General features: G+C 34.8%; 1 protein-coding gene across 2 annotated transcripts in view; it reads right to left on the bottom strand.

Moving 5' to 3' along the window:
- The window catches only part of HCN1 (hyperpolarization activated cyclic nucleotide gated potassium channel 1), a 404,733-nt gene that overhangs the window by 129,089 nt on the left and 249,604 nt on the right, over nucleotides 1-26,040 (bottom strand). For both annotated transcript variants that reach the window (XM_079145911.1, XM_079145910.1), the window contains exon 4: nucleotides 24,122-24,340. In XM_079145911.1, coding sequence (XP_079002037.1) covers nucleotides 24,122-24,340 — 219 coding nt within the window. The remainder of the gene's footprint in view (nucleotides 1-24,121; nucleotides 24,341-26,040) is intronic.

Here is a 26,040-nt window from a genome sequence, read left to right as displayed (position 1 = left end):
TCATGTTATTTCATATGTGGGTGAATATTTTTCTTTTTTATTGATGAGTAATTGAATAACTATTAGATTTACTCTTTTTTTTTTTTTTTTTTTTTCCTTTTTGGTTCCAGGGATTGAACCCAGGGTCACTGAATCACTGAGCCTCATCCACTTTTTATTTTTTTAAATTTTAAGACAGCATCTTGCTGAGTTACTTAGGACTTAGCAAAATTGCTGAGACTGGCTTTGAACTTGTGATCCTCCCACCTCAGTCTCCCTAGTCGCTGGGATTACAGGCAAGAGTCATCCCATCAACAAACGTTATACACAATAGTAGTTTAACTGCTATATAAAAAACACAAACTTGCAAATAACAGGGTAACCATGTGCTATTTTGATATATGTATACCTTGTATAATGTTTGAATCAGATTAAACATTTCTACCTCTTCAAACATTTATCTCCATTTATTCATATCTCTGACTTCAAACTTGGTCCAGTTAATCACCATCTTTTTATGGAGATTATTGCAATCAATTCTAGCTGGTCTTTCTGTTTCTACTTTTGACAGCTCATAATTTATTCTCAACTCAGTACTTAGCATCATCTTCTAAAATGTAAGTCCAACCACAGCATCACTCTGTTTAAAACTTTCAAGGACTCCAGTCCTAGGGCAAGAGTAGGAGAGAAGGAACTAAAGTCTCATAAGTTCCTGCATCATCAGATTTCCTCAGGGGTAGAAATTTAAAGTCTTGTAATACTTTAAAAAGATAAAATGAGGGATATACTATAAAAAATTAAAATTTCAAAAACACTTTCAGATTTAATCAAGTGACATTAGTCTTGACCCCAAAACATACTAGTGCAGGTATTTATATTTCTTTACAATTCAGTTGTAATTGATAAAGAAATGTAAAAATCATTGACTTAGTTGATCATTCTAGATCATGAGGAAAAAAATTTAAATATAACTAAAGCTGAGCATGGACATATATTTAGCTCTGTATTTTGTTCAATCAAATTTTCATGTTTATAACAATAAGGACAATTAAAGCAATAAAATATATTGTGTAAAGCAATTGATGCCTGATGATAACTGTGTTTTTATTGCTTGAGTTAAAAATATTCATAGTTAATTTCTGGGGGTGCAAGAAGAAAATGTTATGATGTATACTATACTATAAAAATACTATACATTAAATACTATGTATGTTATATTTTACTTCATTATTAATAGATATGTTAAAATACTGCAAAAAAACAGTTTTTGTTCTTCAAATATACAAAGTTTTACATGAAACAACCAACTCTTCACACTTTGATTAATAAGAAATACCTCTAACATTATCACATAAAAAGAGATAGTAAGAGCCATGAATTTCAGTTATTTTCTTTAAAAATAATGTCCTAAGACCTTCATTTTGTATAATAGAAAATACATTTGAATGCCTCAGCAAACACTGAGTACATATTAAGTCAGATTAGAAAATAGTGTATATGTACTTTGTTTAACAGTTCTAAATTCTAAAGTCCAGTTTATGAAAAAGAAGAGATAACTTAAGAGGTTATAAATAAATGAAAACATAAACCAAAGTTATCAAAAGTACAATCTACAAATGTATTCCAAGTTTTTAATCATTATGAACTATTTTTTTCCTAAAGTCATCTAGTATATTCATTATACATTACATGTGTTTGTCTTTTTATTCTTTTCTAATTACTTTCTGTAAATTTCAGAAGGCTATGGAGCTTGTTAGTGACATAGCAAAGCCTAGAAAAAATTTCTGCTTATTTCAGAATGGTGCTGTAGCTAAACAAAACATAAAATACTATGAAGATAAACAGTGTTTCATGTATACATAATCTAAAAGAAATAGAGAAATAAAATAATAACTGAGTCAAATGGGGCATATAGTCACTTGAATTCAACTTTTTTTGTTCTTTTTATTGACTTTCTACACATATGCATATGTTTGAACATTTTTATGCTTATATTTACTGAGATAGTTAATGAAGAGAAGAAAAATATCTCAAGGCTAGAAAAAAAAAACTAGAAAACTTCAGATGTTAGAGAATTTACTGGGTAAGCAGAGATAGGGACAATGAGAATTTTGAAAAGTAATAAAGTTTTTAAAAATTGAGATCTTGATAATAGTAATGATAACATGTACATGATGATTTAAAGTTTATAGAGAACATTTGGTCTTTAAGAGCCAGGCATTGGCAAACATGATTATGTTCATATTTTCACGAAGATGTTGATACTGATAGTATGAGCAGGAAATAACATGCTCAAGTCCACAGGGCAATTTCACCATGCAACTGGAATTCTGGACCATGTCCTTTACACATAGAAAATTGCCCATCTTTCTTAGAATTATGTGTTGAAAACTGGTAATGAAGCCAATGAAATTCTGTTGCTGTTTTCTACCATTATTATTTCTTAAAACTTTCTAGGTGATTTCAGCATTCTACCCAGGTTGAAAGCCATTGGCCAGGAATAAGAAAAATGCAATTGGGAGTTTAGCCTATGAGAAATACTTGGCAGTAGGAGGACTTTTTGAGAAATCTTGGAATGTAATCCTGAACCATAAAGTAATTGAAAGACAGGGTTTAAATTAGTAAGTGCTGCTGTACCAGGCAGAAGTAGGAGCTAGAGAGAGATACATGTCAGAGTCATAGAAGGCTTAAAAAATCATAAAATTAAAATGGTTCAAAATAAGTGTGTTCCTTGTGAAGTTGTAACCATCGTAAAAGTGCTCAAGTACACACGGACGGCCATCAATCAAGGAAAATGGTGGAAACCAGTCATCAGTGGAAAAAAAGATATGAGATTACCCAAAGGTGTAAGATTTCAGGGGAGTTCAGCATTTTCTCATTTATCATGAACCTAATTTCCTGTCGCTGGCTCTTTGCGGTTCCAAAATCCGTGGATATTTGTCACCGCCTGCAGCAACAACTTGCACAGGTCTTATGGGTGGCGGAGTGGAAACTGAGGCACTTCTATCTTTCTCTTTAGTGCACTGCTTTCTTGCTTGTTTATAGAGGATAGAGGAAATGAGGTTTACTTGCTTTGAGAGGAGAGAGAGACCCCACTTATCAGAGAGAAAGAGACTTTGCGTAAGAGAGAAACTTTGAGAGATAGACAGGCTTTGCTTAGAGCTTAGAGGAAGAGACTTGCTACACCTTAAAGTCCTGCATCCTGTGAACTAAGGGTACGTCTACCTAAGGTGCCCTAGTGATGCGTCTCAGTTCGCTGTTCTGCGATCTGCCTTCCGCTGCTGCCCCTACTCACTGCTGCCGTGCGTGTTTTTCCTCTCTTTTGGCTGCTGTTGCGTATGTCCCTACTAACTGCTGCATGTTTTTCCCCTCTGGCTGCTGCCACATGTGTGTCTTTCTTCTCCTGCTTTTCTGCTAATGGCTGCCGAGTCTCTGTCTCACTCCACCTACGCTTATATCACCTCCAGGAGGCGGAGAGCAGGGCCACGCCTCTTACGAAAAGATTAGGCGAGATACTCGGAGCAGGCAATTAGTGCTCGAGAACACATGCGCATACATTGTGTGCATGGACGATAAAATCACCTGAGTGTGCTTCTGTCAATTAATCTCGATGCCGATGTGATCAGGTGCCATCCCGGCGCTGCCAACATGGCACAGCCCCCAACAATTTCCAACTCCTGTTCATCACCAGTTTAAATTTTGTGTATTTGTTAATTATTAGTAATAAAAACATGTTCATTTAACAAATGACTTCTGAATTTGTCTTGGCTTGTAAAATGTGAGGAAGAAATGTGTTTTCATTGATTGAGAATAATATCCAACATGTATGTCTCCTTTAAGATGTTTTGGGGGAGAGGCAGCATATTCTGTTCATTTAAAAATATTTTTGCTATCCTCCTATCTCACTAAGTAATTATTATGAATCTGGATACAGAGATATGAATCCACATGCAGCTTTGTTCCTTGAACTTGTAAATTGACTCCTTTGATCTTCAGTTATTCCATCTTATACGATGGTGTAATAGAAATAACAGAGACCACAATTAAGTATAAAATATAACATAGTATAAAGCAGTGCTAAATCAGTGTTAGTTTCCTAAATTATGACTACCTTAATGAGAAACAATTTAATCCATTGGCACAAACATACATGCTTGTGAGATATGGCCGTGAAAGTTCAAATATGAAAGCATAAGAAACTGAAGTATTTATAAGCATAGCAATTTTTTTTTTTAAAAAGAGAAATTAAGATAGTCATTTTGTTCCTAGGGATTCTAAGTTGGAAATCTCTGTACTCCACAGCAAACATTTTTAGAACCTTTAAAACTCAGTGATTCTTAATCACAATTATGCTTTTCCTTCATACTGAATGTAATGTTTGTGATTATTTGTGGTAATCACCTTGAACACTTTCTGTACCATGTAAAATGCAGTAGTTACTGCTGAGTTATCTGATATTTGAGGGTTGCTTTCCATGAGTACTTGTGCTTTGTGTTTCCTTCCCTACTCTGCTAACAGGTGGGCATCTGTTTCTCAGTGAACATTTCCTGGCCTCCTTTGATGCTTCTTTGTGATCTGATCCATTTTGATTATTGCTTTCCAAACACTGAGGGATCAATTTTGCAATCACATACAACCAAATCTTTGCAACTTCAGTTATTAGAATGTGTGCTTAAGCTAATCTCACAGAATGTGGATGATTTTTTGGTAAATTTGAAAAAAAAGGTGTTTACTACAGAAGGCAAGCAATGCAACCGCTCCTTGTGCCTACATGTGGACACCGTGTTCTCAAGACTTAAGGAAGTTTAAGTCTAATTACTTCTGGTTCCGTGACTGACATACTTGATTTTGTGTGACTGGGTGTTAAGAGTAAACATGTCCTGCTATAACAAACTAGCTTGTGGTTTGAAAACCAAAACTAGGTGGGAAGAAGTCCCCCAAAAGATCATATAGAAAGATGGCATTTAATTTTTTAAAAATAATTGTTAACATAAGCCCTGGAAGTCATTTATATAGAATAAAAGCAGTGAGATAATTTTCACAAAGGTGATTTCCTTACCCTGCACTATACATTAATGAATTATGTGCATAAAGATGACGCTAAAGACATTTAGAGTGCCTTTTGGATCATCCAGGGGGAGATTAACATATAGTTAGTATAAAAAGAGACATTCAGAGCTGGAGGGCACCACAGAGATAATTGTTTCCAATCCTCTCATTTCACAGATGAGAAAAAAAAGCCCAGAGTGGCAAATTCATTTTCACCAGTTTTAGATCTAGTTAGTAAATGTCAGGAATAAAACTGGTCTCTGAATTTCTAATGAGCAGTCTTTTTTATTACCCCCACGGCCACCCTATTCTTCAGTATGTTTTCTTATTCTTCAGTTCTTATGAATTCTTGGGTCAGAGTTCTATGCTTCTGTGAACTATCATAATGAATAAACGAGCCCACCAATTTCCTTCACAACTCATGTTAAAGAGGCATTCTGAAAATGCACCTAGCGAGGGAGAACTGTTCCCTCTGGAAGGACAGACAGCATGTCCTCCATCTAACATCGAAGACGAGGCCAGAGCCAGGCAATAGGAGAGCATGTTCTTGAGCCCTCATTAAGACCTTTAGGGCACTTCTCCCTAGTGAAGTCTCTACCTGATAGCTGGCCATCCATCCATACATCCATCCACTCACTGGTTAATTTTACAATGTTGGCTCACCAGCATTAGTTTTTATTTTGTCGTGTTCATTTTTATGATGTGTTTCTCTTAATTTGAAACATTAGTTCTGACAATTTATCTTTACATAGTCTGTAAACTATACATCTGAGAAGTCCTCTCTTTTCTTAACGTTACAATTATATTTAGTAAGTTTTTTTTTTTTTAATATTTGAATCCACATAAAGGAAATGAAATGGAGTGGTCTGGGTAAAGTCTTACATTTTATTATTTCCATAATCAATTAATCCAAAGCAATGATGTATTTTCTTGATTCTCATTAATGTCTCATGAAACTCCCTATATTTTTATATACATTCTCAAGGAAAGGATATAAGTACTAGTTGTTAGCCAACAAATATTTATATGTATGTATGATTTATGAAGAAAGTGTTGACTAACAAATATCTCCAGGGCAAGTGTAATAAATGGTTTTATTAACACTGAAGACACTATTTTGGATTCCATTTTTTTATGTAAATTTATTTAGCTTCTACTTGGTAACAGAAGCATGACTGCATCTAAAAGCTGTTAAGGAAAACCAGTAGGAAGTAAGTAAGTTAATGTTTAATGGAGTTTAAGTTAATGTTTTACAGAGCCTTCCTTATGAGGTGGCTTAAAGGTTCTGAAAATGGATAATGGTGGTAGTTCCATACCATAGTAAAAGAAAAAAAATGAGGTAGATTTAGGAGAATATATATATATATATATATATATATATATATATATGCACGCCCAATCGAAGACGAGGCCAGAGCCAGGTAACACGAGAGCATGTTCTTGAGCCCTCATTAAGATATATGTGTGTGTGTATATATATATATATATATATATGCCCAATATATGGAATAGAGTGAAAAATTAAGAATTTGAAGGACAAATTTGAAGATTATGGATCCACTCACCCTACTCTACCTATATCTAGTATATATTGAGAACACATTCTGGAAGCACTTAGGCTATCTTGGGAGTTAAGTTATAGGGACATAATATTCCAGATAGCCCAGTTATTCATTGCTAAATGTGTTTGTAGTAAGCACTTTTTCATCAGAAAAATAATAGTAAAACTGGCAAATTTACTGTTGCATATATCTTACCACATACACAAATTACAGGGAAAACCAAAGATCCTAAGGTTTCAGAGCTCCGACACCAGATGAAAAACCCACTAATTCCCTGCACATGTTGTTCTCCTGTAAGACTTGAATCTCCCTTTTTAACACTACACATTCAGTAGTAGCATTTTATGGTGACTGCTATTGTTTGGATACTGAATGTCCCCCCAGTCCTCATGTGTTTTGACACATGGCTTGAATTCATGGTGGCACTGTCGGGAGTAGGTGGAATCTTTATGAAGTGGGGCTTAGGGAGAGGTTGTTAGGTTTGAGGACATGCCCTTGAAATGGTTTGTGGAACCCTGATCCCCCCTCCTGGTTCCCTTGTTCTTCCTGGCCATGAGGTGAGCAGTTTTGCTCCATCACACTCACCCACAGTGATGTGCCACCTCACCACATTCCTAAAAGCAGTAAGTCTGACTGATCATGGACCAGAAGCTCTGAAACCATGAGACAAAGTAACCCTTTCCTCTTTTTAAGTTCATTATCTCAGGTATTTTGTTACAATGAAGGAAAGCTGACTAACACAGTGGCAAAGATTATAAGGAATTTTTTTCTATTACTTAAAAAATAGGAAATTGCCTGGCACCAAGAGATTAGGACATCCTATTGCTTGTTCAAAGTGAGGTTAATTCCTTTACTTTATGTAAAAGTAGAAAAACTATTAAATGTTATTTCCTTCTCCAGAGAAAATGGCACAGTCACGATAAGTGTTCTGTGAGAACAGTAATTATTAGCAGCCATCTTCAGTGACACTGAATCAGACAGTATTTTTCTTCAGAGGAGAGTTGTTATGATATTGCAAAGTTCCTTTTAGGGGGGAAAGATAGATTATTTATACAGTTTCTTTAAAAAATTATGTAAGAATCTCAATAATAATTATAAGATGAACAGGTACAGAAATGAGGAACATAGCTGTTAATAAGGTGTTAAGTAACAAGTATGCCCTATAAAACCTGATGCTTTTGAAAATAATATTTTCTTGAAAACTCTGAGAATTTCTCAGAACTAGTAGAAACTTGTACTATAAATTTCTGCAGAGACTATTGATCCTAGACTGCCCCTGACATCGTTATGGAAACAATGAAACCAAGAGAATTTTTTTATTTTTTAAATTACATCCTCTAAATATGTGAATTATATATTATAAAAAGATGGCCATCAGAAATCTGAGACAGAATCAAAGAAAAAAATCCATAAAGGAAAATTTTTTTAAATCAGCATACTCAGTTTTCAAAGTCTATTGACTAAAAATAATTCACTCCCTTGTTGAGGATGAAGAAAATGATTTTCAAAGATATTATGTGACTTGCTTTGGTCACTCAGCTATGGGGAAGAGGTTAAATTCAAACCCAACTCAGTCTGATGCTAAGGACTATACTTTCAATATAACAACCAATTCACATGGATATAATTAATTATACTAAGGATGGTATTCAATGATGGACATATCATTGAAATATTCTGGTAGTTTGGTACAGATTACTATGTCATGACTTCTTTGATACATTTAACTGCCACCACATCTTGCTATAAGTAACTTTTGGTATTAATTCTGCCTAAATAATTAACAATTTATTTTAAAATCTGAGTAAATAATTTCCATATCTTCAACTACATTTAAATTCCATGACAAAATATGAAAACTGCTCACTTTTTAATGCTTAAAGAACTCAGATCATTTCTAAGTCATGTCATAAATATTTAACATTCTCAGAAATATTTTAATATTAAAATATTAAAGAATAAGTAATTCCCCTCTTTATTTTCTAAATTAAGAAAGTTGTTTCCCTAAACTTCTGTTCCATGAAAAAAAAAAAAAAGAAAGAAAAGAAAAAGAAAGAGAAAGAGAACGAGAACATTGTTATCAAAAATTCATGAAATTGGGCTGGGGTTGTGGCTCAGCGGTAGAGCACTTGCCTAGCACATGTGAGGCACTGGGTTCAAACCTCAGCACCACATAAAAATAAATAAATAAAATAAAAGTCCTGTGTCTCTCTACAACTAAAAATATATTGAAAAAACTTCCATGAAATTGATCGTATTTATTTACATTCTTAAACAGTGAAATGCTCTATGTCCTGAAAAAAAAATTTATACCAATTTTACTGTTTTTCTACCTATTAAATAAGAAAAATAACTCCTCTAAGAGTTTGCTAGGGGAATTATGAGGATAAAAGCTTAACAGCCACATTATGTTCTCATGTTTCCCTTTAGATCTCTGTGCAGAACTTGGTGTTTTGTTAAGCTGCTTACAAGGCCAAGCACATTTCCTTTCAAGTAAATCAAAGTTATGTGTACAAATTTGATGGATGAATGTAACTGGATCTTAAGAACCCTCACACGTATCTGAATGATGCCAGTGTTACATCAAATGCAGTCAAATAAAAACTTTGGAACAATATGAAATCTTTGACATACAATTTTAAGTCAATGAAACGCAAGAGAATTAACGTTCTAAAGTGAAAATCCATTGCTTATACACCTCAAAGAAAAGCAGGGGCAAAATATAACATTTTAAGTATTGGAAGAAAATAGGGGGAATACTTTAGGGCATTTTTTTTTTTTTTTTTTTTTGATAAGACTTCAAAGACATAGGAAACAAAAGCAAAAGGAGACAAGTGGGGCTACAACAAACTAAAAGCTTTGGCACAGCAAAGGAAATAATCAAGAGAGTGAAGAGGCAACCTGCAGAATGACCGAATATATTTGCAATCTGTAAATCTGACAAAGAGCTAATATATATAAGGAACTGCATAAGGTACTCCAACAACTCAATAGCAAAAAAGAGACAATCTGATCTTAAAAGGGGAAGCAGACATTTCTCAAAAGAAGACATACAAATGGCCAATAGATAGATGAAAAATGCTGAACATCACTAATCATGAAGGTAATGCAAATCAAAACCCCAAGTAGAGATCATCTCACTCCAGTCTGAATGGTTATTATCAAGAAGACAAAAGACAGCAAGTGCTGGGAGGATGTGGAGAAAAGGGAATTCTTACGAACTGTTGGTAGAAGTAGAACCTTGTACAACCACTATGGAAAACAGTTGGAAAAGTTTCCTCAAGAAAGCCGAACTAGAACTAGCAACCCCATCACTGAGTACCAATTAAAAAAAAAAATTGAATCAGTATGTAAAAAGACAGATGTGTGTCCTGTTTATTAGAGCAATAGTCATAATAACCAAAAACTGGTAACACCTAAAAAAAAAAAAAAAAAAGTTGTTTGTATTTGGATGTACTGCTCACTTAGCACCTAGATTAATATACACAGGTCATCAACCAGGGAAGAATTTAATTATCCTACTCATTAAATGTTTGATCTTTTCTTCAAACGACATTGTTTATACAAATGCAAAAATCTTAATATAATAATTTTCACAGAGAAGATGCTAGGTTCTATTTTTCAAGGTTATAAGAGAAATGCAAATTCTGAATTGCAAAGTTCTTCTGAAAATTTTAATTTGTCTATTACCTATGCATTTCTCCAAAACACATTGGATTAGAAAATAAGAATGCTGTTTTATATCATTACCATACTGCTTGTTAGGTGTACGAATATGGGATATAGTTTAAACTCTCTATACCTCAGGTTTTTTCATCTCTAAAATATAAATTGAGAAGAAAATCATAAAAAGGATGCTTAAAATTAAAATTTCATTCTCAGTACTGGAAACATCAAAAGTTTAATCTGTCAGCTTTTAAACTACAGATATATTTTGTATTACAGTGTTCTACATAGCATTAATCATCTGGATGGTAATTTAACAATTTAAAATCTAGGTATGTTATAATTTTGGTGAGTACCATACCACGCACATTCATACTCAAAATACTATTCTTTTTGTTTGAATTCATTATTATTGTGTGGATTTAGAGAACAGGTAATATCTAAAACTGGGATAAAAATTAAATGCTATTTTGCAATACTACAATAAAATATGAAGATCTACTACTATTTCTTATGATAGATTTTTCAGATTGCTAATACAAGCGATTATCACTATAAATGCATAAAGAATATTTTATTCATTTTTTTGAAGTTTGGAAGCTAGTCATCTAAATTATTCTAAGAAAAAGAGAGAATTGATTTGTAAATTCAGTTTTTCAAATTACTCTAATTTCTCCAACTTATTATTTCCTGGGGCTTGCTTGACTGGGGACCTATTACATTACTGCCAGGAATCAGGAAAGAATGAGTTATCCACTCAGGAAATTAAGTGTTCCAATAAAGAAAACTTCAAGGCAATTAAAGCTTTTACCCTTTCACCACTTTAAAAACATTTTAACATATTTCAGTACAAGGAAATGTAATGGGAATTTTTCTCATATCTGTTGTAGATTGTAAAATTTCCTGATTATCACCTACTTATCTTATCACTCACTTAAAAGTGTTTCAATGGTTATAAAACATACTACCTGTTTTTAAATGTCCTAAATGATGAGCAAATATGTGGAGGAATTAGGCAGAAAATGTAATTAAAAATAAAAAGCTTGCACAATTATCACCTTCTGCTTGAGCCCCACAGGGCTGTCTAAGAAAGGTCACATCACAATAGCTAAGCCATGGAACCAATTTAGGTGCCCTTCAAAAGATGAATGGATAAAGAAAATGTGGTATTACTCAACCTTAAAAGGATGACATTATGACATTTTCAAGTAAATGTATGAATCTGCAGACTAACATGCTAAGAGAAATAAGTCAGTTCCCAAAAGCCAAAGGTCAAATATTTGTGCTGATATATAGAAGCTAACCTAAGATATGAGGGAAGAGGGGAAGAACAGATAATCAGTAGATTAGGTAAAGGGGAATGAAGGGAATGGAGGGGGATAGGAAAAGGAAAGACAGTGGAATGAATTCGAAATTATTTTCCTATGTGCTTATATGAATATGCCATAGTGAATCCTACCATAATGTACATCCATAAGAAGGAGTGCTAATTAGAATGAGATATATTCCATGCTTGTATAATTATATCAGAATGACAGTAGACTGTCAGCTATAACTAAGAAGAACCAATAAAATAAAATAAAAAAATTAAAATTAATCAAGAAAAGAAAGGTCACATTTGTACTGTGTGCTTGCATTCTGTGATTTGGTCTCTTCAGCTCTCATCCCTGGGCCAGTTCAGCTTGGCAATCTGCCTGCCACCAAAACAGAAGGACCCTCGTGGAGATAAAAACAAATTTGATAAATTGATCAAAATCTGGAGAAGCACAGATAAGAGAAAGGAGTTTTCTACCAGAGATCAATCAAAACCGGTCACCTGCTACCTGGACTGTCCTGCTGTCCATGGTACCATAGCAATTCTGACGTTTTAGCTACTGAATAATGTATCTGTCATTTTTCTGTTCCCTCTCTTTGTTGTAGATCTTCTTTTCTTTCCTTGTTTCTTCCTTTTTGCCTTCCCCACTCCTTTCTGCACATCTACCTTTACAGCCTGGCGCCTGCCTTCACTGTGCTGCTTTTGCATTCCGTTCAGGGGTACAGTTATTCAGGGAACCAAAACATGCAAGATGTTTCTGTAAACAACTAAAAACGATTCCGCTCTCTAATGATCAGCACACCTCTTAAGTAAAGCAAAAGAAATTAGATATTAAAATGAGATGCAGTTTTTTTTATGTTCTCATTGGAAGAAAAGATTGAAATGATCTATTTCCATCATTTAATAGACATGACGAATCCTTTCCAAATATCACCTAATAAAATTATAATACTAAAATTGAAGACCATCTTTATTGATATGCTAATGAGATATTTTAATAGAACTTTCCCTCAATTGCTTAAGTAACTTTCAAAATTTTTAATCCATTAATTTTTAATAATAGTAAGGCAGAAGGATAGCAGAAAAAACTTTTCAAATGACTATAATATTCTAAGATAATTTTAGCTGCCAAAACTTAAGCAATCAATGTAGGATCTAGTTCTTTATCTAATATTATCATATGAATATACATATGTACCCATTAAGTAATATGTTGGTTTAGTAAAAATATAGTTGAAAATATATCATGTCAAAATGGTTTATAGTTGCTTCATTTGTGTGTCAACAGTTTTTTTTAATTACTTTTTTATTTTTACAGACTGCATTTGGAATCATTGTACACAAATGGGGTACATCTTTTCATTTCTACGGTTGTGCACAACTCAGATTCATACCATTCATGTAATCATATATGTACATAGGGTAATGATGTCTGTCTCATTCCACCATTTTTCATACTCCCCCTCATTTCCCTCTATGTAAGCTAAAGTTCCTCCATTCTGAAATTCAGACTATGAATCTATTTAGTTCAAAATAAATGATTTATTTAATTTATTTTTCAAACAAAAAATTCCGAGTATATGAAGTAGTATAATATTAATCATGATAAATGTGTAGATTGTTATTTTGTTTTACACAAACTATTTTCATTGTAAATGACAGAAAATCTGTTAGTGATTCAGATCAGAAAACTCATGGTAAATAAAGTTTTTCATACATAAATATTTTAATGGATTTTTAAATAACAGTGATATCTGTGTTAATAAAGAAAATGCATTCCACTAATGTTTTATTTAAAGATACTGCATTACTCCTGGTAGATAACACATTCTAGATAACACATTCCAGGTTTACTAAAAGAAGGATGAATGGAAGACATAAGTTCTTGCCCACATTTTATTCTTCTGCCACTTTCCACTCTGTGTATTTCCACATTCCCTGTCTTCGATTATCTTCTTGTAGAGAAGATACACATATTCACAGGCTCAATGATTCTCCATTGGTCACCAAACACAATACAGATCATTTTGGCTTTTATATCTACTAGTATTTTTTAAGTACTCCATGCCCATTCATGGTTCATGAATTTCCTAAGACATCCCAAGCATTTTCCTGCCTACCTCTCCATTTTTGTTTCTTTCTCTCTAGTTTCCAACCTAGATCTTTTCTCTGCTTCTTCCCTCTGGTTAGAGTTTTTCATTAGACACAGAGCTGTTCAGCTAGACTGAATTTCCCAGCTTCCTTGGGTAGAAATATTCCTAAGTTCTTATCCCTGCAGTGTGAGTAAATTGATTTGTGGGTTTCTCTGCTTTCTCTTCTTCTCATGCCCTGGAAGACAGATAGGTCCAGGGCGCAGCTTCAAACAAGCAGATAAGGAAAAGACCCTGGGGCATTGGTAGACGGAGAGCAGTAGTATTCCAGATCTTGTTGAAAATGCAAAGGGATAGATTCAAACTAAAAAGCTTTCTCTCAGCAAAGGAAACTATCAGCAATGCGAAGAAAGAGCCTACAGAGTGGGAGAATATCTTTGCCAATCATACTTCAGATAGAGCACTAATCTCCAGAATCTATAAAGAACTCAAAAAACTCTACTCCAAGAATTCAAACAGTCCAGTCAACAAATGGGCTAAGGAAATGAATAGACACTTCACAGAAGAAGATCTACAAGCAATCAACAAACATATGGAAAAATGTTCAACATCTCTAGTAATAAGAGAAATGCAAATCAAAACCACCCTAAGGTTCCATCTCACCCCAATTAGAATGGCGATTATCAAGAATACGAGCAACAACAGGTGTTGGCGAGGATGTGGGGAGAAAGGTACACTCATACACTGCTGGTGGGGCTGCAAATTAGTGCAGCCACTCTGGAAAGCAGTGTGGAGATTCCTTAGAAAACTTGGAATGGACCCTCCATTTGACCCAGCTATCCCACTCCTTGGCCTATACCCAAAGGACTTAAAATCTGCATACTACAGAGATACAGCCACATCAATGTTCATAGCTGCTCAATTCACAATAGCCAGACTGTGGAACCAACCTAGATGCCCTTCAATTGATGAGTGGATAAAGAAACTGTGGTATATATATACTATGGAATATTACTCAGCCATAAAGAATGATAAAATTATGACATTTGCAGGCAAATGGATGAAATTGGAGAATATCATGCTAAGTGAGATAAGCCAATCTCAAAAAGCCAAAGGACGAATGATATCGCTAATAAGTGGAGGTTGACACATAATGGGGGGGAGGGAAGGGTTAGAGTTAGGGTTAGGGAGGGGGGCAAGTATGGAGGAAGGAACTACTGTATAGAGGGTAAAGAGGGGTGGGAGGGGTGGGGGGAAGGGAAAAAAATAACAGAATGAATCAAACAACATTGCTCTATGTAAATTTATGATTACACAAATGGTATGCCTTTACGCCATGTACAAACAGAGAAACAACATGTATCCCATTTGTTTACAATAAAAAAAAAAAAAAAAAAATGCAAATTCTTAAGACCCACTCCAGATTTAATGAATGGGAGATTTTGGAAATGGATCCCACAAATCTGTTTTTCCAAACTCTTCAAATAATTATGATGTACACTACAATTTGGAAGGCATTGTTCCAAAGGGTAGTGGGGAAACAACTTGGAAAAGACTATGTTTATAAATGGCCATCTGTAGCACAGCACCCTGTAGACCTGGTCTCTCTCATTTCACAAATTATTTATGGAACCACACAGGTCCTTAAGTCACTAAAGAGTTGGGTCTCCTTCTTATAGATGCTTGTGATTTCAATAAGTATTATTTTCCTTCTAGAATGGCATGTTTAATATTTCCACCTGCTAAAATTGAAATCTTTGTTGGGTTTTCGCAAGTTAACACTGGATGGTTTGCCTAATAGCAAAGAATCCTAAGCAATTTTTGCTTTCTATTAATCTATTTATACACACAGTTGACTGATATTCATTGAAATTGTATTTTATTTTTTGTAGTGGGTATTGAACATAGGGGTGCATAACCACTGAGTCACATCCCCATCCCTTTTTATTTTTTTATGTTGAGACAGGATCTTGCAAAGTTACTTAGGACCTTGCTAAGTTACTGCAGCTGGTTTTGTGAGCCTCTGGAGTCACTGGGATTAAAATTGGGTGCCACTGGGCCCAGCCTTCATTTAAATTTTAAAAAGGAAAATATTCTGACCACTGTTGCATTTCAAATTCTCAACTAGTCTTTCATTGCATCCTGGCTAAAATATAACATCGTGAACTAGGGTGACAGGTCTCTCCTAATCTGCTTCTTACATTTCTCTCCTTCCTTACTTTAACTTTCTATCTTGGTCATAATTTCTTTCTGTCTGTTTTGAATTGTGGCAAGCATCTTCCTATCTCCAAGTGCTTTGCCCATTTGACATGTCAACATCTTCCTTCTAATCATCCTTTAGATCTCTTCTGAAACATATTTTTTCCACCCCACTGCATCTTGTGTGAATTTAATCAAAGTCTTTAAAATTTCTAATCATATTTTCCTTTCCCTTAATTGCACCTTAAAACTTTTCTAATAGCGCTGTGCTTTCTATGAATCATGTTTTTGGGTCTTCTTGACCTCCTTTCCCATGCACTATGCCATAGAAACTTCAGGAGGGAAAGCACCATGTCTATGTGCTCATTATAAGCCAACTGTTACCAGATCTCATATACAGTGAGCATTAAATAAATGCGTTTTAATAGGTAAAAAATTATTTGATACTCGATTCACATGATAAATCTCTTCTTAAGATTATTTATATCCTATTTGCTTATAAAATAGTGTTTTTCCAGTTGGTTTATTTATTAGAGTTGTGTCTATCTACTTACAATGCTGACATTCCTGCAAGATATATTTGTGTTGTTACCTCCTGTTTAGGACGAGATCTGTTTGATCATGGAATCTTACAATCTAAGAGTAGAGCATATCCTGTATGCTGCTGAGATTCATTTTTTTAAAAGAAAGTTTTGATGATAACATCTTGTAACTCAAATTTTGCAAAGAATATCCTTTCCCTAATGTACAAGTGCACCATTCCAGCATTTAAAATTATTCTTGGGTAAAATATACCTGAGGCTTCTTTCACACTCTCCCTAGAAAGGCAGTTTTTGCTTCATTCAAATTAAACAATTCAGTATTCCCCACATATTCCCACCTTTGCATACTTTATTCCTGTCTACCAGGAATCCTCTCAAAATTAGGACTTCTTTCTGGGGCAGTCCTCCCATGGTGATTATCTCTTTCTGCTGATTTTCTCAGCATCATTCAACCCATTTCAGGTGAAGCCCAGTGATCTGGCTAACCAAATTCAAGTCACATGCAGAATAAGAGAGTGGGTCTTGTACACTGGGGGTCCTTATCAGGTTAGTGGCTCCCCAGTGACCAGCATTTGTCCTGTGAAAGTGCTTCCCAGCATATTTATATCTTATGTGAGGAACACAAATACACCAAAAGCAAACACTTGAAAGGAAAATGTGGGGTGTAAGTTCAAATGAATATTCAAAATTTCTAAAAACTAAATCGATAGATCAATCAATAAATGAAAACAAAATGGAACTCTACAGCTATTATTAAAAGATGTCACATATGCTGTAACCTACAAAGAACAAAAGAAGGCTTTGGTGGGACAAATCTTTAGCACTCCTCATGGTTTTGAAGCCACGGATATATACACTACACAGGTGGGAGAGTTCAACATGGAACATAGAGTATTAGCACAGAAGCTCTCACTAAGGAAAAGGGGATAGCATATCCCATAGTGAGTTATTTTAAAATATAAAAGTTGAAAATCAGTGGTATAAGTGATTTGCAGTGGGCAAGATTCTTTTTCTCTTTAGTGTAATTAACAGACTGACTTCCTGCCTTTACTTACTCTAATCTTTATAACAGCACTTAGAGGGGACACATTTTCCAGGATGAGACTCTATAATATCATTGCTCTACCAGAAACCTGGTTTGTAGCAGTTCAAGTGATTACATGCAGCTAACCCAAGGTTATCACACTGAAGATTTTTTTTCTGAGAGAATTTCACAGAGATTTCCAACACTAGGACCTTCACAGCCTAAGATTATTTGGCAATTCTACCAATTTAACATACAGTACATTAATTTCAGGTCCCAAGAAGCAAGTACATGGTGTGACCTCAAGGAGAATTTTCCAACTAATTAGGGAACCATGTGGAATCCTGCTCATGGCATTCTCCTTTGTAAAGGGAGCAAAAAAGCATTATGAAGAATTATGAAGGAAACTAAGTAAAATTGTTTTGTTGAAAGCACCTGATTTCAGAGCTATCTCTTCCCATTATGAATGATCCCAATGACAATTAGGAATGAGACCATTATTCATTTAAGCCCTAGGTTGATAAGATTTTCTGAGGTCAAGATCATTATAACTTCAGAGACTTCCATTCTTCTGAAAACAAATACTGTGTATCTTACAAAATCAGTAAACCAAATGAGCAGCTCAGCTTATTAAGTTTCTGATATAAAGAAAAAGAGTTGTAAAAGAGGATGTAACTTTTTTCCTGTTTTGATTAAATAACACTATTATTTATAAATGATCATGAGAATTATTCCAAACTGTTCCTCTTTGCTCAACCATGAATCAGGTCATGTGATCATTTTTGGTTTTGTTTTTAATTGAACACTTAGAATTAATGACAGCAGCCACAAATTCTTCATCTTCTTGAAACAAGTGTGTTTCCATTTTGTCCTGAAGCAGAACACACACCTGATCAACCAGCAGCTAAGAAATTGCTTCAACCCTGATGAAAAGCACTTTGGTAATATGCCTTTACTTCCAGGAGCAAGTAATCAATCTCAGAATTCTAGGAGGAAAAGCAGAATGAAATTTTATCTTCTAAAATATGATCTGTGTTCCAGCAAAATAAAAATAAACAAATAGCAGGGCACCATAGTGTATGCCTGTCATCCTCAGTAAAGGATCACTTCAGCCCAGGAGTTAGAGACTGGCCTGAGCAACATGGTTTTATTTTGAGAACCCATCTCAAAACAAACAGCTAAATAACAAGCAAATTACCAAGCACTTGCTGAAACACCTGAGGCAGGATGTTTGCATATGTGTAAATAACTAACAAAATAACAACTTAAAATATGCTTTCATGTATAGTCAAGTGACATCATCAAGAAAACTTCAAATCATGAAACCTGTTCCTACTTACTGGTATAATACAGGCAGAACACCTGTCAGCGTCTGTGTTCCTCACTACCTCTCTAGTGCTCTTGCACCCTCAGGCTCCCGTGAGTGCGGTGAAAACCAGCAACAGCAGAGCCACAGGTAGAGGCACAGGTCTCGCTGTCCTGGTGCTTGTATTTCCTTTAGACAGAGTGTATACACGATGCACTGATGAGTAGAGGTTGAGAAGATCAGGGGAAACCCTGAAGTCTTCCAGAGGGACAGAATAATAATTTATTACGTAGCCTGTGAAAGTCTTAAAAGCATGTAAGGAAGTAATGCAAAAGGTGTGGCAGTAGGAGTCTCATTGGGTTTTTGAGAGAATAGTGGTTAGCTACTAGGAAAAGATTGGGTTGTGAGATCCTTTAGAGTGTAAAGGCTGATTCTCCCCTACTCCTTCACTCAAATTCTCCTTGAAGGGCAAACTACCAAGAACCATAATTACTTTATTTTAAATGAACTGAAATCTGCTCACATTCTGCAAATGAGATGTGAATAGCTTGAAAATGAAAGTGAGTTTTGTCTCCAGGGGTATCACTAACTTATACAAACTTGGAAGATGTGGATGAGGTAAAAAGGGAGAGAATTTATGGAATAAGAAATTTATGCAATAGTCCTGACTGTAGATCTTCATGTAGAGGATAGAATAAGAACCTATGAATCATTAATTAAAATATTCATATATGTCATTAAGATTTTTCTGATATTTGTGACTTGATTACATGAAATTCTACAATTCAATCATGTGTCATACATGATTACATACCCATTGGTTTCTTGGTTGAGAGATTACTTATATCAAATTTATCTTATAATTCAAAAGGCCTCTGAATGGGCATCATATAAACTTCTTCCAAGATGAACAAAATTGAATCATTTTGTCCTTTTGGATATATTTAGGATTTTAATTTTGGTAAACTGATTACACAGTAATGTTTTAAAATTTTATATAACATTCAAGTTTGAAACCAGGTGTAATTCAGGTAGAAGACTGGTTCTATTACAAGACAGAGTCTGTGAAACAACTTATCCTATACCTGCCTTGCATTTATGCAGTCTACTCCCCAGTTTCAGTAAACTAATTAGTGTATTAACATATATGGAATTGATAATTTCTGCACATAAAGTGATTCTTTGTTCATATTCAAATTCCATATTAAAAATCTTCCATGTGCATCAACTATAGCAAGGTAAGTTGCAAACCTCCTCTAAATAATGTGTCTTGTGCTAAAATCCTTGCTCTTTAGAGTGGAAAACATGCACACACAAATTTCTGGTACTGTAATTATTTGACAGGAAAAAGATTGACAAGGAGAAAAAATAATAGTAGGCTTCCCACGGAAAATTTCAAATATATGAATTAAGATCTGGAAGCATAAAGAAATAATATGATCAAAAGCAGTTTCATTTCATGAAGGCAAGATGAATTACAGGTATATCTAGAAAGGAGGGTAATAATTTAAGGTCAGTTAAAAAAGAAAAAAATGGTCACAGTGGGGAGTTTTTAGGTAGGTGTTTCCCAGGGTTTATTTCTTTGAACATAAATAATTTAAAATACGTGGAGGCTTGGCATGGAGAGCAGACAACTTGTTGAATGTTCAGGGCACACAAATTTATACCACACGCATTTCAATAACATTGTTCCTATTAATATTTCAACTTATTTTTATCAGGGCACAGTTTTACATATGTAGAATACTTATTATCTGTGGTACTGGCTTTGAGACAAGATAAGGAGTTAAAGGATACTAGACAGGAACTGCCTGCCTCATGTTCATTGAACATCTACTCAGAGACACAACAGTTTTACAAGTGTAAAGGATGATCCAAGGTTCTTGGAGGCTTCAACTTCATTAACATATGGAGAGATCAGAAGGTAGCATGGGAAGTTTTCTTATGGCACTAGTGCTCAGATTTCTTCAGAGAAAGCAGTTACTCTGCTGTAAATTCCTTCCCAACTTCTGGGACTGAGATGGAAGAAGGGTACTTTCTCAACTGACCTGTGGGGAACACCTCAACAAAACCAGTGGGGATCTCAACCAGATTTACAATTGGCAGACCCAAGTCCAGGAGCTGGAATCACATCTGAGAACGTGTAAATAATCTGTGGACACAGCTGTCTGACTCTTACCAGGAAAAGCTGGATGGAGGGTCCTCCTTGTTTGGTGGAGGAGGCAGGGAACCTCCTCCTAAGATGGCCTAAGAGAAGGATGCATGGATACATTTGTGCTTCTCTATGGACCAGATCCCATGGTAGAGTAAGGAACTCCTAGCAGACAAAGACTGGAGATGAACCGTGAGAATCTTTAGGGTCTCATCCAGGAAATGCAGGACAACTTAACCGTCCTCACTTGTAGAGTCCAAAGGATCTCAGGAAGGAAGTGTCGGCTTTACTCATCTGCAGACCCACACAGAGACACTAGCTTATCACATTTACCAGGTACATAAAATCTGCCTCTTTCCATCCCTTTCCTTCTGTTTTCTACCCCGATGAGAAGAGATACAACAGCTCCTTGTGGGCTTATGATAGGAGAGAGAAAAGAACCTGTGAATCAGCCTCCTTTGTTGCTCCTGGCTTTTAGCACTCAAATACATGAGTGGAGTTGAGGAGGATTTAATTTTCCCAGAAAAGCCAATTCTCATTAAATCAAATTAAAGGGACTATTGGAAAGAAAATTACATTTTCTTTAGAATATGAAGTTGAACTTTTTCTCTAGACCTGTTACCAAAACTATGCAATTTCCTGGTAACATGGAAGAGAGGATTGGGGAAGGCACAATAAAAATTTAGCAAAAACTCAAAGTGGTCAAATCACAAAATAGGGTGCAAATCAATCACACATTAAACAGAGCCATTCTATAAGGTTGATCAAAATTAGTCATATATGATCACAAAAATAAGATTTTAAAAATTAACATGATGTACTGAAGACCAGTGTTGTCTAGTACAATTCTGACTAGAAAATGAGGACAGAGTGTTGTCTAGTACAATTCTGACTAGAAAATGAGGACAGAGTTCTATAACTGCACTTGCTGATAAATATTTGGACACAAATACATTTACAAGTATTTCTTTGAGCCAGCTGCACCAGATTAAATTATTCTGAATGTCAGAAAAAAAAAAAGGGGGGGTTAACCCAACATCCTGCCCTTGGACCAAACACAAGTAAGATCCAGAATTTGATGACTTGAACTACAGAAAAGTTCATAACATCTTTGCATATACATGTCTACATTGTTAAAGAAAGAGAATTCCTAGGTTAAATCTGGCTTACATGAGCCTAAAATCATAAAAAAGACAATATATTTAATGCGCAAAACAGTGCTAATGAATGCAGTTCATTCAAGTTTTTTTTTTTTTTTTTTTTTTTTTTTAGAAAACGTAGCAATGATGCAAACAAACTCAATGGGAAAGGATGGGAAAGGAAGACTTTAATTTAAAGCAACTGAAAGGAAAAAGGCAACAGTGCAAGAGAAACATCAGATATACCATTTTGTAGTCTTACCTTCAATCCCTATAAATGACCCCAAACTCATTTGAGTATATTATCTTGTTCAAACTCACCATGTATAAAGTCTTCTCCCTTACTATGCTCTTCGTTCTACACAATTTAATTGCAGTCTTTATTTAAAAATGAACCCAAAAGCAATTTTGGTGGTTCATGTTTTCATTGCTTCAGTAATGAAGAACCAACTTGGTTGTTGTAATAGTTGGTGGCAGTGTAATTACATTCAGGGGAAAAAAAAAATCTAGGCTCCCTTTCTCCTGTTGTGTGATTATAGTGTTGAGCACTTCTGTAAATAAAGCAACAACTGAAATGATGTTCAGCTGTTTTGAAAATAATTGAGATTAAGCCGTTATTCATGAAAAGTATTCTAGGACTATTTTAGCCATCACTTTCAGAAATGTCTTTTGGCAGTTCAGATGCCAGATACACTGTCATGCACAACGGAGTCTCTATGTTACAGGGCCTTCCTCCAGGTATAAAATGTTCTCATTTCCTTGTCAGAAAGTTCCTGATATTTGGTTAAGAGTATTAGTAGTGTCCGACTAAGCAATGTTTAGTCCCAGCCAAAGTAATTAAGTATATTAAAAATGCAATGAATAAATCATTGCATAAAATTACTTTTTTTCTCCCTTTTGACAAAGGTTTAGAGCAACAATCATTTTAATTAACACATTGTGCATGAGAATGCACAATGGCAGCTGTTAACATGCATTTTTAAAACTGGAGGGTGTGGTGAATTATCTAGCTAAAGGGCAACATATGTTCAGTTGAGTGTATGGATTGTAACATTAATTATGGTTACAACATGCAGAGAAATACAAAGGGGCACGTGCAATGTGCAATGACTGCCTGTTCCCATTTAGTCAGTTAGCATTTTTCTTAATATACACTACAGAAAGGTTTATAGTATAATATTACCCATACATATATAAAGCTTTTTAAATGTTTTTATTGATATAGTTATATATATCATTGGGGTTCATTTTGATATAATCATATGTGCATGGAATATAATTTGCTCCCTTTCAGCCCCCGGTATTTCCTCTTTCCCTCCCTTCTTCCCTCCCCCTATTCTTTTTCCTTTGCTCTGCTGGTCTCCCTTCTATTTATTTATTTTTAAAAAATGATGCTTTATAGATACAAATAATATTGGAATTCACTGTGATATATTCATAAGTACATATGTACATAGCATAATTTTGTCAAATTTGTTATGTGGTTCTTCCCTTTATCTGTCCTTCCTCTTTCCCCCTCTGTTCCCTTCCTCTACTCCATGGATATCCCTTCATATAAAACTTTTTTTTTTTTTTGAGGGGGAGGTACCAGGGATTAAACTCAGGGGCCCTCAACCACTAAGCCATATCCCCAGCCCATTTTTGTATTTTATTTAGAGACAGAGTCTCACTGAGTTGCTTAGGATCTTGCTAAGTTGCTGAGACTGACCTTGAACTCAGATCCTCCTGCCTCAGCCTCCCCAGCCACTGGAATTCCAGGCATGTGCCACTGTGCCCACTAAAACTTTTGAACTGTGATAGACCATGAAGCATAATACTATATATTGGCTACATATATTTTGAAACATGTTTTTTTGTGGATGCAAAATGAGATTTAAAAAAATTATTATTCAACACAGAAAGTAAAAATAAATGAAAGCTACAAGATCATCTTGAAGAATTCTCAAAATGTCAAAACACTGCACTTTCTTACTTTAACCATTTTAGTTCATTGTATTTTTGATAGCCAGGGATAGATTTGTTAGATTTATTAGCTTGAACACAATTAATTCAACTTACTAACTAGTTGATTAAAGATAGGAGAGATAAAACAAAATACCTTCTCTTGATACTGCCTCCTTGAAGAATCCAAAGACTGGATTAACGCTGTGGCATGACCTACAAACATGGCATAGCAGGTGGCCCCGACGATCATACTCAGCATGGTGATCCAAAGGTCCGACATGCTGACTGGGGCTTGGGCGCCATATCCAATGCACAGCATGTGACTCATAGCTTTGAAGAGTGCATATGAATATTGCTTTCCCCAAGAATCATTCTGGAACATGGGAAAAAAAGAACACAGAAAAAGCCATTAGAATAGTAGAAGGAAATGTGAGTGGGACCTGTCACAGAGGCTTTATCCAACAGCAACTACGGGGGGAAATCTTCATAATGGAACATTTACACAAGCACTCCTCACTGCCATCAAATGGCTTGATGTTTTTCAAATGTTGCTAACATGATGAAACAGAATTAGTCCACTCTTAAGGCATACACTTCTAATCAGTTTTTAGTTTGCTGTTTTTAAAACCAAAATTCCTTTGGGGACAGATTTAAGTATCTTGCAACAATACTAGGAATGATGATGGACTCGTAATGCTTCAAGAAAACCTGATCACACATTCTCTAGTAATGCACATGAAAGTTGAGAAATGCAGCAGGTGGGTGTGAATTCCATGGGCCCAAGCATAGGAATTCTCATCAAAACTATGCTGTCCATATTTTAAAAGTCCAAACTGATCTATGTGAGGTGTACTTAATCCTTTCATATTTTGTCAATGCAAAGCAAACATAGTTTGAAAATGCAGTTCTTATACATGGAAACATTTCTTTGATGTCTGATCACAGAGCAGTACGTGTAAGAATTCAAATGTTAGGTTGAAAATGGGTGATCTTGCTGAATTTTTATAAAACAAAATAAAATTGAAAAGGTGAAAGATCATTTTGACAAACTTTCTGGAGGGAAAAAGCTAATTCCCAAGATTTGTTATTAGTTGTAATTTCAGATGTTTTAAAATTATCAAAGAATGCAAAATTATCAAGCAAGGTAACCTGGCAGCAGCAACATTAAAGCATAGGGTTCTTCTGAGACTGGGACCCTGGAAAATTTTAAGGTCACAAATGCAGGAAGTCATTCCTGCCTTGTCAAATAAACTCATAAATTACAAGAATATTTTAGTTTCTTTAAAAATATTTTGAAAAAATATGGATGTTTTGACTCATTGTTTTCAATGGGGTTTTCAAAAATCAAAATTCTAGATCTTAAAAAATTGAATATGATAATGTGTAAAAATTCCAAATCATAAACTTTAGAACCCGTGAAGATGCCAGCAAATAAACAGCCCCATTTATTGAAAGAGTTCAGGCTCTTAAAGTGACATCGATTGTTATTTACTTACAAAATAAATTTATGCTGTTATAGTAAATTAACTCCATATACTACAGAAATACATATAGTGTACACATACAAGTGTAAAACTAAATATATTTTTAAGGCTGGAAAAGTATCTGTATATTTGTTATATGATACTGTACAGAGAGAATAATGAACCCATGCAGAAATTTTCATTTTGGGAAATGAATCCTAAAACTTTTCCACACGTGAAAATACACAATTCTCTCAAGAAAATAAGCTTCCCAAAAACTGTAGATGCTCCATGAACAAGAAATGGAGTATTCAATAAAGAAAGAAATGTATTCTACACAGATCTTGAGGGTACCTGTTATTTTAAATGACAGATTTAAATTCATGAAATTCAACTCATACCAATATTCTAAAAATGAATTCATTACAAACCATATTATGAAATGAACAAAGGCATTTAACCCTACAATAAAGTATAAATGAAACTCGATTCATTTCTTACGGACTTAAAACTCCTTTATACTCCCTCAGAGCTCCAAACCTTCACCTGTCACAGCAACTGTGGTCCTCTACGTGCTGGCCTTTTGTGCCTGCACTTAATCATGGATAAG

The sequence above is a fragment of the Sciurus vulgaris genome, assembly GCF_902686455.1.
Source record: "Sciurus vulgaris genome assembly, chromosome: 6".
Lineage (NCBI taxonomy): Eukaryota > Metazoa > Chordata > Mammalia > Rodentia > Sciuridae > Sciurus > Sciurus vulgaris.
This window is presented reverse-complemented; position numbering and strand designations above follow the sequence as displayed.